At 36.4% G+C, this 15404-nt stretch overlaps 4 protein-coding genes across 4 annotated transcripts; 2 read left to right on the forward strand and 2 right to left on the reverse strand.

Annotated features, from left to right (window-relative positions):
• Window positions 1-1536: 1536 nt before the first annotated feature.
• BDP55DRAFT_538417 (transcriptional activator hac1) lies at window positions 1537-3181 on the forward strand (the record flags this gene model as incomplete). Its single annotated transcript, XM_060567945.1, has 2 exons — window positions 1537-1847; window positions 1921-3181. 2 exons carry the CDS (start codon window positions 1537-1539, stop codon window positions 3179-3181), a joined length of 1572 nt encoding a protein of 523 aa, XP_060437336.1.
• Window positions 3182-3602: 421 nt separating this feature from the next.
• On the reverse strand, window positions 3603-4532 carry BDP55DRAFT_538987 (replication fork protection component Swi3-domain-containing protein; the record flags this gene model as incomplete). Its single annotated transcript, XM_060567994.1, has 3 exons — window positions 3603-4136; window positions 4204-4279; window positions 4327-4532. 3 exons carry the CDS (start codon window positions 4530-4532, stop codon window positions 3603-3605), a joined length of 816 nt encoding a protein of 271 aa, XP_060437337.1.
• A 368-nt stretch (window positions 4533-4900) lies between these two features.
• On the forward strand, window positions 4901-5676 carry BDP55DRAFT_722758 (NADH-ubiquinone oxidoreductase 21 kDa subunit; the record flags this gene model as incomplete). The annotated part of the gene is made up of 4 exons (XM_060578644.1): window positions 4901-4960; window positions 5029-5045; window positions 5108-5313; window positions 5393-5676. 4 exons carry the CDS (start codon window positions 4901-4903, stop codon window positions 5674-5676), a joined length of 567 nt encoding a protein of 188 aa, XP_060437338.1.
• Window positions 5677-6422: 746 nt separating this feature from the next.
• Window positions 6423-7517, reverse strand: BDP55DRAFT_539289 (concanavalin A-like lectin/glucanase domain-containing protein; the record flags this gene model as incomplete). Its single annotated transcript, XM_060568019.1, has 2 exons — window positions 6423-7315; window positions 7382-7517. The coding sequence occupies 2 exons, from the start codon at window positions 7515-7517 to the stop codon at window positions 6423-6425; spliced, it is 1029 nt and encodes a 342-aa protein (XP_060437339.1).
• Between the last annotated feature and the right edge of the window lie 7887 nt (window positions 7518-15404).

The raw sequence follows: 15404 nt of genomic DNA on the forward strand, positions 1-15404 counted from the left end.
GTCGATGGGCACTAAGGTATCGGGAGGTAGGGAAGCTGATACGAGACATGAATAGGTCTAAGGTAGGTTCCTCGAGTGTTTGACTTCCACTTGGAGAGATAGGGGTAATATCCGCCAGGAGGCAGAAGTCAGGAGCATGCAATGGAACGTCCCTTGCTCTCTAACTTCCGTTTGGGGGATCGCACAAGTCTCCCTCAAGTTCCTCAGGGTGGTGCGTACGAACTACTATGTACGAAGTACCACCTGTGGCGGTCGCTTTCGCTGGCTGCTGGCTGCTGGCATCGCTAGAACCTTATTATGGACCGCCAGGTTTCCACCGTGCCACCCCAACATGGAAGTTGTGTCCCGCAATCCACCCACCATCCACCACCCCGCCGTCTATCATGGCGGCATGGCTCCACCTATTCGTATGGAACTTCCAGTGGGAGGCTCTCCCGAGCCAGTGAAACTGCTGGCCAAGTGCACGCTCCCTCACCTCCCGTAGGAAACTTACTGTCTTTGGCCAGATCCACCAATCATATTTCCCTATCTTCTGTCGTTCTGGAGACTTCTCTCTCTCTCCCCTTGCGGCCCTTGCGGGCCTGCGGCTTGCGGATTGCGGCCTGCCCTGAGCTGCCTCTTCGGTAGCTACGAACAATACAATCCACCACTGACCAGAGTGTGGCAATGAGGGAGGAGGCCCTGCCTCCACCCACACGGTTACACTTATGTTGCCTCTGACACAGGCGAATCCGAAGGTACCGTTCCCACCTTCCACGCCTTAGCTAAGCGTGCCAATGTGCTTGTATCCGTATGGACTACGGAGTATGGTCGGCCACCAGTTCAGAACGGGGAGGTACGGATAGGGAGTCAAATACCAAAGAAAGTAGGTGCCTTACTCAACCCTTGCTGCCTTCCAGACCTCCACATCTCCCCCATCCCCTAACCCCTGCTTCGACCTTGCCCTTGGAAGTTGAGGGTCTCTGCCATTTCAGCCGGGGGCCGTTCGTAGTTGACACCTGAGGCAACACCACTCTGGCCTTCCCTGGGTTCCTGGCACCCCCTTGGGAAGCTGGAAGGGAAAGGGCCAACGTGGTCCCAAATTACAAAAGAGGCCACATCGCCTGCTCTTGAACCTCGCGTCTTGTGAACACATTGCACCTCTGCACAAAACAGCAAAGGACACTCTGTTCTCTACGCCTCAACCAAGCACTGTCCGGCTACCACGCTTCTTCCTAAGCTGCTGCCTCTTGCTTCGGTGACTCACCTGATCATATCTGACTCATTCACCGAGTCGTCATTGCCCCCAACATGCATTCTACTTAGCATCGCGGCTTTGGCTATATCATCAGAGGAAACAAGACGGCACCCCTTAACTGCCTCCACCTTCTTTACCCATAAGCCTTACCACTCCATCACCCCCCGGATCGTCGGAAATCCGCTCCACACAAGTAGCTTAACTGTATGCTACACCTCCCAAATTCCTTTGCCTTGTACGCCAAAGAACAGGGGCCTGTCGAGAGTTCACCTCCCGACGCAATAAACATTCAACGCACAATGGCATCTTGGGAGCAACCATCACCAATGATCAAGTTCGAGGACTCGCCTGCCGAGTCTTTCGTTTCCACACCTGGCGAGATATATCCTTCGCTCTTTGGCGACGCAAATATTGCCAACGATGACACTCTCGATCCCTCGGATATGATGACACCGCCGCCCTTCAATGATGATGGTGGTCTCCCTGCAACGACGGCTTCGACCCCGGCTCCAGACGATGCAGGATCATCATCCCCGGATAAGAAGCAGACGAAGAAGCGCAAGTCATGGGGCCAGGTACTTCCTGAGCCCAAGACCAACCTTCCCCCTAGGTATGTCGCAACGACCCCATCGGGTCAACCTTATGCCTTCCATGTTCATCTCACCTAACAACATTGTTTGTAGGAAACGCGCCAAAACAGAAGACGAGAAGGAACAACGTCGCGTTGAGCGGGTTCTTCGCAATCGTCGGGCAGCTCAATCATCCCGTGAGCGAAAGCGACTGGAGGTTGAGGCCTTGGAGCGACGCAACAAAGAGCTTGAGTCGGCTCTCCAGAACGTCACCAAGGCAAACCAGCTACTAGTGGATGAACTGAACAAGTTCCGCCGTGACTCTGGCATGTTGACTCGTTCAACGTCTCCCAATGATCCCCTACACAAGAACTCAGTGACCTTGTCCCAAGAGCTCTTCAGCTCCCACGACGGCCACCGTGCTTCGCTAGACGAGACTAAGTCTCTCGTCGACGACCTCATGACCACATCTCAACCCAACGCAACCGTCAACCCCGCATCGCTCTCTCCAGAACTCTCGCCCATCGCCGAGGGTGCTGAGGAGAGTGGTGAGGAGCAGCAAACGGCCGAGACCTCTATTGCGAAGTCTTCCTCCGACCTGACACAACGTCCTGCAGCGATGTTGTGCGACCTGCAGTGTCAACTGTCGGAGGAGCTTCCGCAATCATGGCTGGCCTCTCAAACCACTCTGCATCCGACCTTGGTCTTCTTTCTGCAGCTTCAGACGCTACTAGTCACCTCATCAGTGATTCTTTCAGTTTGTCAGCGGCCCTTGACGCAGATCGCTATGTCCTTGAAAGCGGGCTTCTCTCTTCCCCCAACTCCCTCGATTACGAACACGATTATCTGGTTGGTGACTCTACCTTCCTCCAAGACCCGTTCGACATCAACGAGTTCCTCCACGACGACGTCAACGGCGCATCCATCGCAGCGGACCCGGATTTCGGCCGCGAACCCACCCACTCTGAGACTCAAATCTCTTCAGAGAATCCTAACCTGCAGCCCCACTCTGGCGCGTCCGCTCATGGATGCGACGATGGAGGCATTGCGGTTGGTGTCTGAGAGATGCGATGACCGGGTCGGGGGATCGTCGGTTGAACCTTCGGCGCAGCGCGACAGTAGCCGAACACCACAAACGTGGATAATCGGCGCACCGTTACCGTCTAGGGAGGTTCTTTTGACTTTGTTATGGGCTCTGAGAGTTGAAGAGCGGAAAATGAACCGCAAAAACTCACTCCAATTACGAGCTCAAGGGCCCGATCCGGCAGATAGCATCTCAACACCAACTAATAATCACATGTTTACTTCGGCTTCCAAGAGGAAGCGGGGAGTAACTGATACAAATGAGACTGGGAAGCGTTTTCGGTTGGCTTGAATGGGATGGGAAAACGGTGTATAGGCGCAGGCATGGTGTCCAGTCAGTATAGACAGTGCTTGGTGGATTGTAACATTATATTGATTCAATGACAAGTCGCCTTGCGACCAACGAACTTTAAGTCATTCACCAGAATATCTTCATATCGCTTCTTAATGTGGCAGCTGCATGTAATAGACCGTTCTCATTGTCCATAGTGGCCCTGCTACGGTGTAAAAATCGTGCTGGCGACCTGACGACGAGATGAGGGCAGCAGTCTACTCCGTATAAGCCATGTACTGACTACCCCTGGCTACCGAGACGGTGCTTGATGTAAATCTAAATTGGAACCCTGACCCGAACGCCTTCCATGCAACCCACTCATACCAGCGCCATCGTCCCTCTTACAGCCGTATTTACTGTGAGATCAGTCCTTGTCCTGTCACCACAATCCATCCATTTCGGCCATAGCGGCTTCTTCATCTGCGAATTGTTCCTCTGCTGACTTGCCGCTCGGCTCCAGAGTAGCTGGTGCTTGTGGGTGAGTTGCTACATCCGCTTCAGCCATGAGCGCGTCGAGATCGTCATCGTCGGGCTCCTCGGGCTGTAGCGTGGACACGTCCCTGTCCTGCTTCCTAGCCAAGGGTGTCGAATCATATATGTCTTCTAAGCCCATAGTGTCTCCGCGTTCTGGTGTTCCCATGTTTTGCTGTAGAGGGACAGTTGCTGAGACTGGTGCTGTGAAGGCTTGGTCTGTCTGCTCTGATACCTTTTCCACTGGATCTTCCATTCTGTCCCCGTCTGCCTCCCACGGCCTAGGCTTGCCCTCGTTAATCCACTCCATACGCTTCAGTCCAATCTGCCTCTTGTGACCGGCTTTTTCTACCATGCTCAGAGCATCGAGGAACTTGGCCTTGGGGAAGAGGTCGTCGAGCCAAAGCTGATAGAAGGATAGAAGACGAGCTGCATCGGAGAACTGCAAGACATCGTGTCAGCAAAGAATCAAAGAATTAGAATCACCGCAGAAGGTAGAGCAGGCCTACCTCGTGTCCTTTGCCCTTGAACTTGAGATTGCCGGCGCGTTTTCGAAGCTTGGGTATCCCGTTATCCGACAGTAGCCTGTTAAAGATCAATAACCCATAGTGTCGAGCGAACGAGATACCAACCGAGCTTCGTCCAGCTTTACTCGTGGCACCCGCGCTCTTTTAGCCACTTCGACCTCTTCATCAAGACCTAAGGCTTCGGCCTGCTTTCTTTTATTCGTGCTTCCATCTTTCGCTTCGGGCGGTGGGGACTTGAAAGGGTCGTCGAAGTCGTCGTCAACGTTGTATACGTCGAGATCGTCATATTCGGGTACGGTTCTGGTAGCCATCGCTCAAATTTCCCTACTCAACCTGTCGTAGTTGATCGGATATCGCCCAAGCAAAGTCGCTGTCTTCTTGCGGGTTTCGACAAGCGCGGAATGTCACTAAGAGTCGCGCCTTCAATTAAACGACGCGTCGGCGCAGCTCAGCCCTCCAAAGGTGCCCGCCATTGTGGTTCCTCTACGTACCCACTCGCGTGCAAAGCCACACCTATACTAGTCTGTGCCCAGAACTGTATCCTGCCTCAGGCTATTCTGGTGGCTTAGCCCCAATCAGCGTCCGCTCATATCCAATTCGACATCCAAATCGACCGTCGAATACAAAGAGCTACCGGCCATCATCGACGCAATCGGGCTACGCATTGCCGTCCTCTACAATGGCTACCGCACAAGCGCAGACTTACACTCCGACCAAGGTCGTGAGGAGTGATTACCCGGTAAGATTCTCGTGCTTGAATGTCTTCTGAAGGCAAACACCAGCTAACATCTGTCTCTCTTCGCAAAGCTCATCGATAACGACCCGTATGCCCCGACCCGCCCGCCGCAGCCTCGTAGGATCAGAAGCTAACAGAGAACAACTACAGCCACTTCAAAAGAGTTGTCGGCTATGCTAGACCTTCGGATTATCTCCACGGTGCTATTGCTGCCGCCTTCGGCCCCGGCGCTCTCCTCACCCTGGAGAAGTTTGCTCCTTCCCACGTCGGCAAGGGAGGCATGGCTCAGGCTTTACGCTTGGCTGGAGCGATTGGTGTCGCTGGTGGCTTTCTATACTTTTACCAGCGCTCTAGCTGTAAGGATGTCTATTAGTGTGACCTTCGGGGATGAAGAAAGCGAAAGAGACGCAGAATGCTAACTAATTGGGCTTGCAGTGCGGTTTTACGGAGCCACCGAGAACGCTCGCGAAGTTGAGCTGGACATGAAGGAAATGGTGTCCAAGGTCAAGGCTGGCGAGCCGCTTTACGGAGAGAGCAGACTGACCCCTCATATGCAAGGCGTCGCTGCGCGACAGTCTAGGTATTCGGCCTTGTTCATGGGCGTCATACCCTGGTTCAACTTTGTCAACCACAACCAACACGGCGTTGACACGGCCAAGTACTATCAACAGGCTGAGAGGGAGCTTGAAGCTGAGCGTGCACAAAAGCCTAGCTCATAATGTCATTCGATGGTGTTATATGGGTTCCAGCGAAGGTGTATTATAGCTTGGGCAAGCAATTGGTAGCCTTGTTAGGGCACTTTAGCAGTTAACGCTAAAAGTTTCTGAATTTCCTTTGAACCTGCAGTGTCGTCCTAAGCCTGACCCTCAGTTGCCAGAAAGAGACGTATCTTCGGCGTTGTCGTTGCAATGTTTCTAGGTGGCCCAAGCATCGATACTTGAACATCGCTGGTACGCCACTTACCATCCATAACCCAGTTGGTTTCACTAGGAGCATGGGAATTGTACCATATCTACAACCACATTGTATGGCTGTTGGTGAAGACTAGGGCATCAAAATTATTGCGACAGATTTGTATAGCTCACAGGGCCCGTTCAACCAGTCAAGTATTCTTCGCTAGCTTCAGTTCGCATGGCCTCATGCAGAGGCAGGTACAAGAGTATCCGTACTCATGCTTGAACTCGGCAAACACAAGTGCCTGGTTTGGAGAGGTAGCCCTGACGCTGTTCCTGAAGATGATATCAGAAGTACGGTTCCCCTCTGCTCTTGTTGTTGTTGTTGTTCGATCCGCCGCTGAATGCTGTTGAAGCCGGAGTGGGGCCTAGGCACTAGCCCGTCGCACGGAGTCTGATTCCCCTGTAGAAAAAAAAGTGGCATTCGATTACAATATGCTTAATTATAATACACTCTCTCTATATGATAGTTCGTCCCTGAACGTTTGATACATTCCTGCCGACCGAATATATTAGTACAACAAAACAGTGACGAGTGAGATCCACCAAGCCGTTGTCAGATTTGCAAACAATAAAGCGGGCGCGGCATTGGTGCTGGTGGGAGACGGCGCAGAAGTGGTGGCGGCCTCAGCTGCGGCCGTCGTCATCATTGTCTTCGTCGTCGCGGTCTGGCTAGTACTGGCTCGTGTTGTGGAAGTTGGGGTCGTCTTGTCTTCTGGGTCTCCTTGTCTAACAACCTTCAAGGTATAGTTGCTGGCTTCAAAGTGCATGTCGCCCGCGGCGTGCTTGATTTCGGTGCCCAGCTCGAGTTGCCCCAGCCATATTGCGCCGGACAGCATACCCTTCTTCCAGATGTAGGTGAGCAAAGGCCCGTAGTCGGCGTCAGTCTTGGTGAGATTGGTGCGAGCCAGCCATGAGAAAACATGCTGTCCCCCATCATTCCAGCCATGGTACAATGAGAAAGGTGTGCCATCAATGGTGACGGTGTCTTTGTCGGGAGTAGACTCAGCCCATCCTAGCGGCTTTACAGTTGGCGTCCACCAGGGCCAAATCATGATTTCAATGGGGGCGCCGACCATGGTTGAGTTCTCCTTGTTGTCGGACAGGAACATGTCCACAGCAACGTTGGCGTAGAGTGAAACGTCATTGAAGGCTTGAGCCTGCAGCTCAGCACTAGCCTTTTCCTTGCCGGTAACGTAGGTCTGCCAATTGCCAGTAACCTGTAGCTGAGTGACGTTCCAAAGCTGAACAGGGAGCCTCGTAGGATGAGCCTTCATGTAGGGGTAGCCTTTGACAAGAGATGCATCCCCGGTCCATTTGTAGGAGACACTGAAACTCCGACCATTATCATGGACGGCCATACATTGGTAGCCCGAGCTGTCATTTCCCCAGGCATTATTATTAACTGCGGCGTTTGTCAGTCGTCGATCTTGGGGATGAAAACAACCGCGTGGGTACGAGGGCTACACACATGAATATGGCACTTCAGTCGAGTTCCACCAGTCTGATTGACCACAAAGGTCGATGTTCTGCGAGTCTGCAGCAACGGGTCCAACGAATTGAAATGTGGACAGAAGTCCTAAGGCCGAGAAAAATGCAAATGCCATGATTGTCCGATTATTCCTTCTCTGTACTCTGTCGAAGTAAGGCGCCGGAGCGCAGCGTGTTGAGGCCTAAGTAACGAGCGACTGCGGGTGAAGTTCACCGGGAAAACAGCACGGGATACAAAACGAGGGTGGTAAGAAGCAGACTCAGCCAGTCATAGTGAAGTTGCTGAATCGCCCTGAAGTGCATGAGGGTGGAAACAGGAAACGCTGAAACCAGGTTCGAGACGGCTTGCGAGTGAGAAAGTGAGTGATATTCAAAAGTTCTCAAATGAAATGCCGTTGCCTGGGCGAGCCTGGGCGTAAGACAAAAACACCACTGAGCCACACATCGCCCCTCCGCCCCTTGCGGTCCCGCTCTCTTACGAGAGTGTCCAAGCCATGGAAGGCTCAGACATCGATTAGTGACGAATCACTGGCCAACATTGGATCAACCAATGAAACAACGATAATCACCTACCAAGCGCAAGACTTGGCTAACGGGTATTGCGAGCTAGTAGCTAATGTGTACGGAGTACCTTAAGTGCTTAGCCACTTGAAAGCTAGGGGCTGGGGAGAAGCCCCTATTTCTAGCTTTCTCCACCATGGTTATTAGCTAGCGGGTCTGTGTTTTACGCGTTGTGAGGAACGACTGGCGAGGAACGGCGGTAGATCCGACAGGCGCGCGTCACAATTCAGCGCTTATACCGTAATTTAGTACCGACAGCAAGGCTCCTCTAAGGCATTACTAGAATGACCTCAATGAATTGAAAAGTTAAGAAGGGATAGAAAGTAGTTTGATATTATACAGGTATTAAAATCCTGGATAGATAAATTTACTAGAGTATTAAAATAAATCATATATTATATAATACATAATTAAGTAAACTAACTTAAGCAATATTATTTAATAATAATACTTAATATATTATATTTTAAACCCTATAATAGAGGATTTTATTAGAATAATAATATATATACTTTATTATATAATAAAAAAACTAAATATATTATATTATTATAAAGGTATAGTATTACGGCTAGCTAATTATAATTAGATAGGTTCGTAAAAGTTTAGGCCATAAAGACTAAATAATAATAAATAAAGTTATTAAATAACTTCGGGGGGAGTTATATTTTATAAACTATAAAGTAAAACTTTAATAATTAATAATAATCTTATTAAAAAGTTCTTAATAAAAATAACTAAAAAATAATTATAAAATCTAATATAAAATTAATAACTAAAAAAGCTATAAAAATCTATCTTTAAGTTTAATTTAAATCTATATTATATATAAATCTCGTCCTTAAATATATCTTTTATTTTTTAAGTCGTTCTAGATTATTTTAATTTAAGATAATTATTTAGACCCTAAATTATATTAAATTATTCTAATTTAATATAATCTTTATTTTATTAATATATAATTTATTTTATAATTTTTCTATTTTATAAAGACTAATTATATCCTAGTTTTATATATATATATAATATATTATAGTTATTATAGCCCGGTAGCTAGCCTTTAGGTTAGTTATATATATTAAATTATAATATAAATTCCTCCTCTTAAAAGTCTAGTTCTATAGACCTATAAATAAATAATTATAACCTAGGTTAAGGTCTATTAAGTTTTATTTTTTATTATATTTTAATATTATATTAGGTTATATTTAAAAATTCAATTTTTATAAAAATGGTTATAATAAGATTAAATATAATCGTTAAGCTCTCGGTATTTTTATTAAATATAAAGGTTATAATATAATACTATATTCTCTTTATTTTTAATATAACCGTATATATAAAATAAATCTATTTAATTTAAAGTATTATAGTAAATATATTATTTATAATTTAACGAATTATAATAACAATAACGTAACGAACACTCGTAAGTTGTTTCTAATTTTCTATTTTATTATAATATTAATTATATTTATAATAAATCGTTATTTTAAAAAATAAAAGAAAATAGAATATAAAAAATAAAAAATCGAGGAGGCTTTAAAGATTTTATAGACTTAATTAAGAACTACTTTAAATCGTTTATCTCGTTTTAAAAAATAAAAGCGTTTTAAAGAAATATAGTTCGGATTTTATTTATTATAAAATATAATCGGTTAAAAAATAGGAGGCTAAAAAGAGGTCCTTAGAAATATAAAAAATACGTATTATAAATAATTTATCTATTTAGGGTAATTTAAATAAGACTAACTAGTCGTTATTAAGGACTAGTTTTATAGACCTAGGGCTTTTTATTATAAATAAGCCTTTTAAAGCTTAATTATTCCTCTATAATTATTAAAAAATAATCATATATTTCAAAAAATAATATATAGTTCCTATATATTTTCTTTATATCTATAATCTTTCTATTTAATTAAGAACTCTTATATTTAATTCTTAACTCTATAATCGATAATCTATTTAATTTTATATTTTAATTAATTTAGTTTTATAATAATATAGTCGTTTATATATAAGCTTTAACATACTAGCTTTAAAAATAAAATATAAAATACTAAATAATAGTTTATAATATTAAGGAGTTTTAATTTATAATTAATATTCAAAACTTTTTAAATAATTTTAAAAGATCTAAGTTTTTTATAATTTAATTTATTATTTAATCGCTTTAGTTTAATATTTTAATAGAAAAAACAAATATTATCTCCCTTTTTAAAGGTTAGTCCTTTAATTTTTAATTTATTAATATATTTTTTTATATATTTTTATATAACTCGAAGTTCTTTATAGCCTTAACTTAGATCTCTTTAAGTTTTTTTATATTTATTATAACCTTTCTAATAAATTATCCTTTATATAGTTCTTTATAAATAATTAATTTATAACTAATATGAAATTAAAAAAGAGATTCTTTTATACTTTTACTTACTATTATATTATATATAAACTAAGCTATTAATAAAAATTCTACCTAATTATTTTAGTAATAGTTTATATAATAATAGAAGTATATTTTGAGAGTCTAATTGATTTTTTCTATTTATTTATCGGTTTATAAATAAAATAATATTAATAGTTTATAAACCATATCGAGTTATGAAATTAAGGATCTTTAAAATTTAATAATAAATAGTTTATTTTTATTAAAAATGATTTTATTTAATAATTTATAGTTTATAATTATTATTTTAAAAAACATATATACTAGTTCCTCAGTATTAATTTTTTTTCTAGAATATAAAATAGGTATATTTAATAAATCGGTCAATAACAATTAAAATATTATCGTAATATATATTTATAAATAGTTCTTTAAATTTAGGGAATTTAATAATAAAGTCTTAAGAGATTAATTACTATAGTTTTATTAATATTAGTAATAATTATAGCTCTTTATAAGGCTTATAAAGGCTATTTTTATTTTTTCTATAGGTTTTATAGTCCTTAATTATATTAATAACTTTTATTTATATTATAAACTTATTATAATATTATCTAATATATTTTTATATCTTTATAATATCTTAATAGCTATATATCTTAAGATTATAAATTTCTATAATCAACTGAAGGGTTATTTTCCTAGTCGTATTAATATTAATCTTTTTAGCTATTATAAAGAGTTTAATAGTAGGTATAAGGTCGTTTTTATTATTGTATTTAAAGATAACCTATGTATTATAGCATTTTATATTACTTCTACGTACTGTCTCTTCTACTTATTAAATCGCGCGCGCGCTTATATAATATTAGTGGATTTCCGGGATTATAGGTCTCTAATTAACCTAATATATAGTTCTTTTTTTATTATATAATTACTTTATACTTATATCTAAGTAATACTATTTAAAATAACCGGTTTAACCTATTTATTTATTTAATTATAATAATTAATTATATTATTAATCCGGTTATATATATATTATATAGCCTAATAATAGGTTATATAGTACGCCTATAGGGCCGGTATATAATATAGAATTTATAATATATATATATATATATATATAATAATAGATTAACGTTATTTAATTAGCTATATATAGCCGCCCCTTACCGAGGGGTTACGGGGTATATATTTCCGTACTTATATAATCGTTAATTACGTAAGTATAGAAAAACGATGGCTACGGGCGGATTTAAACCGCCTCCCTTAGAATCGCGTTAAAAATTAGCCGAGATGCTCGGGTACTTCCAGGCTCATACCACTGAGCCACGACGCCTAAAGATAACCTATATTTTTTTAAAGATTATAAACTTATAATCCGATCTTTTATTAAGAGTATCTATTTTAGTATTTTTTAATTTTTTTCAATAAATAATTTAGAAGTTAAAGTCTAAGAGGAATTCAATCTATTTAATTTATTATTTACTTAGATTTTTATTTATTATAAAATTAATAAGGTTTTTATAATCTATATAAATTATAATTTTATATTTAGTCTTTAATAACTATAGTTGTTATTTTTAAAATACTTTAATTATAGTTATTAATTCTTTATTATAAATTTATTAATTTAATTTTAATCTATAAAATACTTTGAAGTAGAATATATAAGGGTAAAGTTTTTATTTATTTATTTTATAATTTTAAAATTAATTTTATAATAAAATCCGAGGTATTAATTTTAATTTTAAAAGGTCGTTTTAGATCGGGGATTATAGTTATTAATTTATAGATAATTACATCCTTAATTTAAATAAATACTTTTTTATAGTTTAAATTCTAAATAAATAATTTATTTTCTTTAGTTAGGTTATTAAAGGGTTTAATTATATTAATATAGTTTTTAAAGAATTGTTAATAGAAATTAATAAATCTTAAAAAGGCTTATACGTCCTTAACGTTTTAAGGTATAGGCTAGTCCCTAATTATTTCTATCTTTAATAAATATATATATATTTACCTTAATATAATATCATATTTAGAAAATTTAACTTTTTAAATATAGAATTTATATTTTTTAAGTTCGGTATAAAGTTTAACGTTCTAAAGTTTTTAAAATACCTTATAAACGTATTTTATATATATTTTAAGGTCTAGAAAAATAATAAATATACTATTAATATAAACAATAACGAAAATATTTATATATTCTTTAAGGATGTAGTTTATTATTATTTAAAATATAGCGGGTATATGAATAAGTCTAAAGGATATAATTAGGTATTTAAAAAGTCCTTTATCTATTCGGAATATTATTTTCTATTTATTATTATTTTTAATTTATATTTAATTTAAAACGTTTTTAAAATATATTTTAATAAATTATTAAGCTTTATATAGTAGATCTCTAAGTTCGGTAATAAGGGGTGAAAAGTAATAGTTTCTTTTAATAATTAAAGTAAGTCCTTCATAGTTAATTATAGGTCTTAATTTTTTTTCCTTTAAGGATAAAGAAGAATAATATACTAATAGGAAATAAGGAAGGTTTAATATAGCCTTTTTTTAATTTCTCGCTAATATATTCATTAAACTTTTTTTATTTTAACTTATTTATTAAGTATAATAGATAAAATTTAAGCTATATCCCTTCTTTAAGTTTAATTTCTATATTTTAATTATTATATTTTAAGAATCCCGTAAATTCTTCTTTTAAAATAAATAGTTTTATATATTTCCGGTACTCTTTGAATATAATTTAGAGTAAATTTGATTCTTAATTATTTATATTAAGTACGATTATCTTAATCGGCTCTATTTTCTTAATATAAATAAGGTACTTAGGTCGTTTTTATTTACTAAATATTATATAAAACTTATTTAAACCCTTTCTTTTTTTAGGTCGTTTAGTAACTAGGTCTATTTTTGAAGGTAGCCTATATTCTAATCTATTTATAAATTATATTTTCTTAATTATATAATTCCTAAAATTATATTTTAATTTAGTTTTATTTTTATCATGTCGTAAATAATCTATTTTATTTAATTATTAATATTCATTTAGAGGGGTATAATCTTCTAAAATGTATATCCGTTATTATCTTAAATCGGTTTACTTTTAAATATATAAAGAGGGTATAATAATCTCTTTATTTTTTTTTAATCTTAAATCTCTTTATTATTTAGGTTAATATATAGTTTATTTAAATGCCGCTATTAATCATAACGTATATCTTATATCTTTAAATATATAAAATTAGTATATAATAGTTAGAAATATCTATATTAACTATTATAAAGGACTTAATTCTTTATTTTACCTTTCGTTATCCTTATTTGATTAATATTTCTTATTTTTTATTTATTTAAGAGCTAATATTCGTCCTTTTTAAATAAATTATTTATAGTCTTTTTAAGTCCCTTTATCTTTAGCCTTCTATAATAAAGTATAAGGTATTAATAATATCTTAAATATCGTTTTCTTTTCTTAAATAGGGTTTTTTTCCTTTAAAAAACGATTTATAATCCTTAAGTACCTTAATATTAGTTTAAGTATTTAACATATATCGGTTATATAGGTAATCCTATAAGTTAATAGTAAGGTTATTTAGGTTTCTTTAGAATAAGCTAGTTCTTAATTATTTCTTTTTAATCTTTTTTATAGGAGTTATTTTTTTTACGATTTAGGTATAAAACAGATTTTATATTTATTATATCGATATATATTTTAATTTTTTTTAATACTATTAAAGTATTTTATAACGTAATATAGGTCTAAGGAAAAAATAATAACGTTATTATTTCCTATATTTATAGTTTAAAAAGATAGGTCTATTTTAAATAGGCTTTAAGAATTAATTTGTTAATAAACCGTCATAAATAATATGGATTATCGTTTTTTTAATAAAAATAATAATTATTATTATTAATTAGGTATTTTACCTAGAAGATATCGTTATATTATATATAGGTTAAAGTTAATTTAGGGTTATTTTAAATTATTAACAATATCTTTATATCTCTAATATAGTTGTTCGTTCTTTTAAAAAGGACGAATTAATTATTTTATAATAAATAAATTTCCTTTTACTTGGGTCGTTCTATAATTTAATTTTCTTTAAAATTAAAATTATCTATTTTTAAGATATCTTTATTAATAATTTTTATTTAAATATATTATTATATAATATTATAAAGTTAGTCTAAATCGTAGAACGATTCTATTTCTCTATCTTTAAATATTATTATAACTTCGTTAAATTATTTAAAGTTTATTTTATTATTCTTTATAAATAATTAAATATTTAATAATAATAAAATAATATTATCGTTCTTAATAATATCTTTTAAGTATTTATTAATCTTATAAGGGAGTTTAATATTAAGGGCTTATTATGTTATAACTAAAATTTTAATATTTTTCTTATTATTTTAGATTTTTATTATAATTAATATCTTAGGTTTTTTTAAATACTAGTTAATTAATTCTTTATTATTTTAATAAATAAAATAGTCGTTATTAAAATATCTAGTCTATAAAAGTTATTTATAGGGTATTTTAGTATTAATTCTAAAGGTATTTTTAATAATTATATTAATAGTTTTGGCTTTTTTTAAAACCTTTTAAGCTATTTATAATCTCGGGCTATATATCCTAACTTATCGTAACTATAATACTTAAAATCCTACAATAATAGTATTAAGGTCTATAAAACTATTATATTATCTATAGAATATTAATTATCGTTTTTATTAATAATTACTATTTCTAAGACGTTCTTTTTATTTTAAGAAGTTCGTTTAATAGCGTCTTCTTAAATTAGCTTAAGTTTATTAACCGGTTTTCTTTTCTTTATATTATTTATAAAATTAAATATTAATCTAAATAACTTATTCTATATAAAATAAGAATTCAGTAAGTTAATCTATTTTAATTAACTTATCTTTAACTTTATCCTTTAAAAAAACATAAAAGATAAAAATATAAGTTCTTTTAGTTAAATCGAGATATATCAAGAGTTTTTTAAATTTAGTTATATAATAAAAGGTAGAC

Source organism: Colletotrichum godetiae, assembly GCF_030913485.1.
Source record: "Colletotrichum godetiae strain CBS 193.32 chromosome Unknown BDP55scaffold_1, whole genome shotgun sequence".
Classification (NCBI taxonomy): domain Eukaryota; kingdom Fungi; phylum Ascomycota; class Sordariomycetes; order Glomerellales; family Glomerellaceae; genus Colletotrichum; species Colletotrichum godetiae.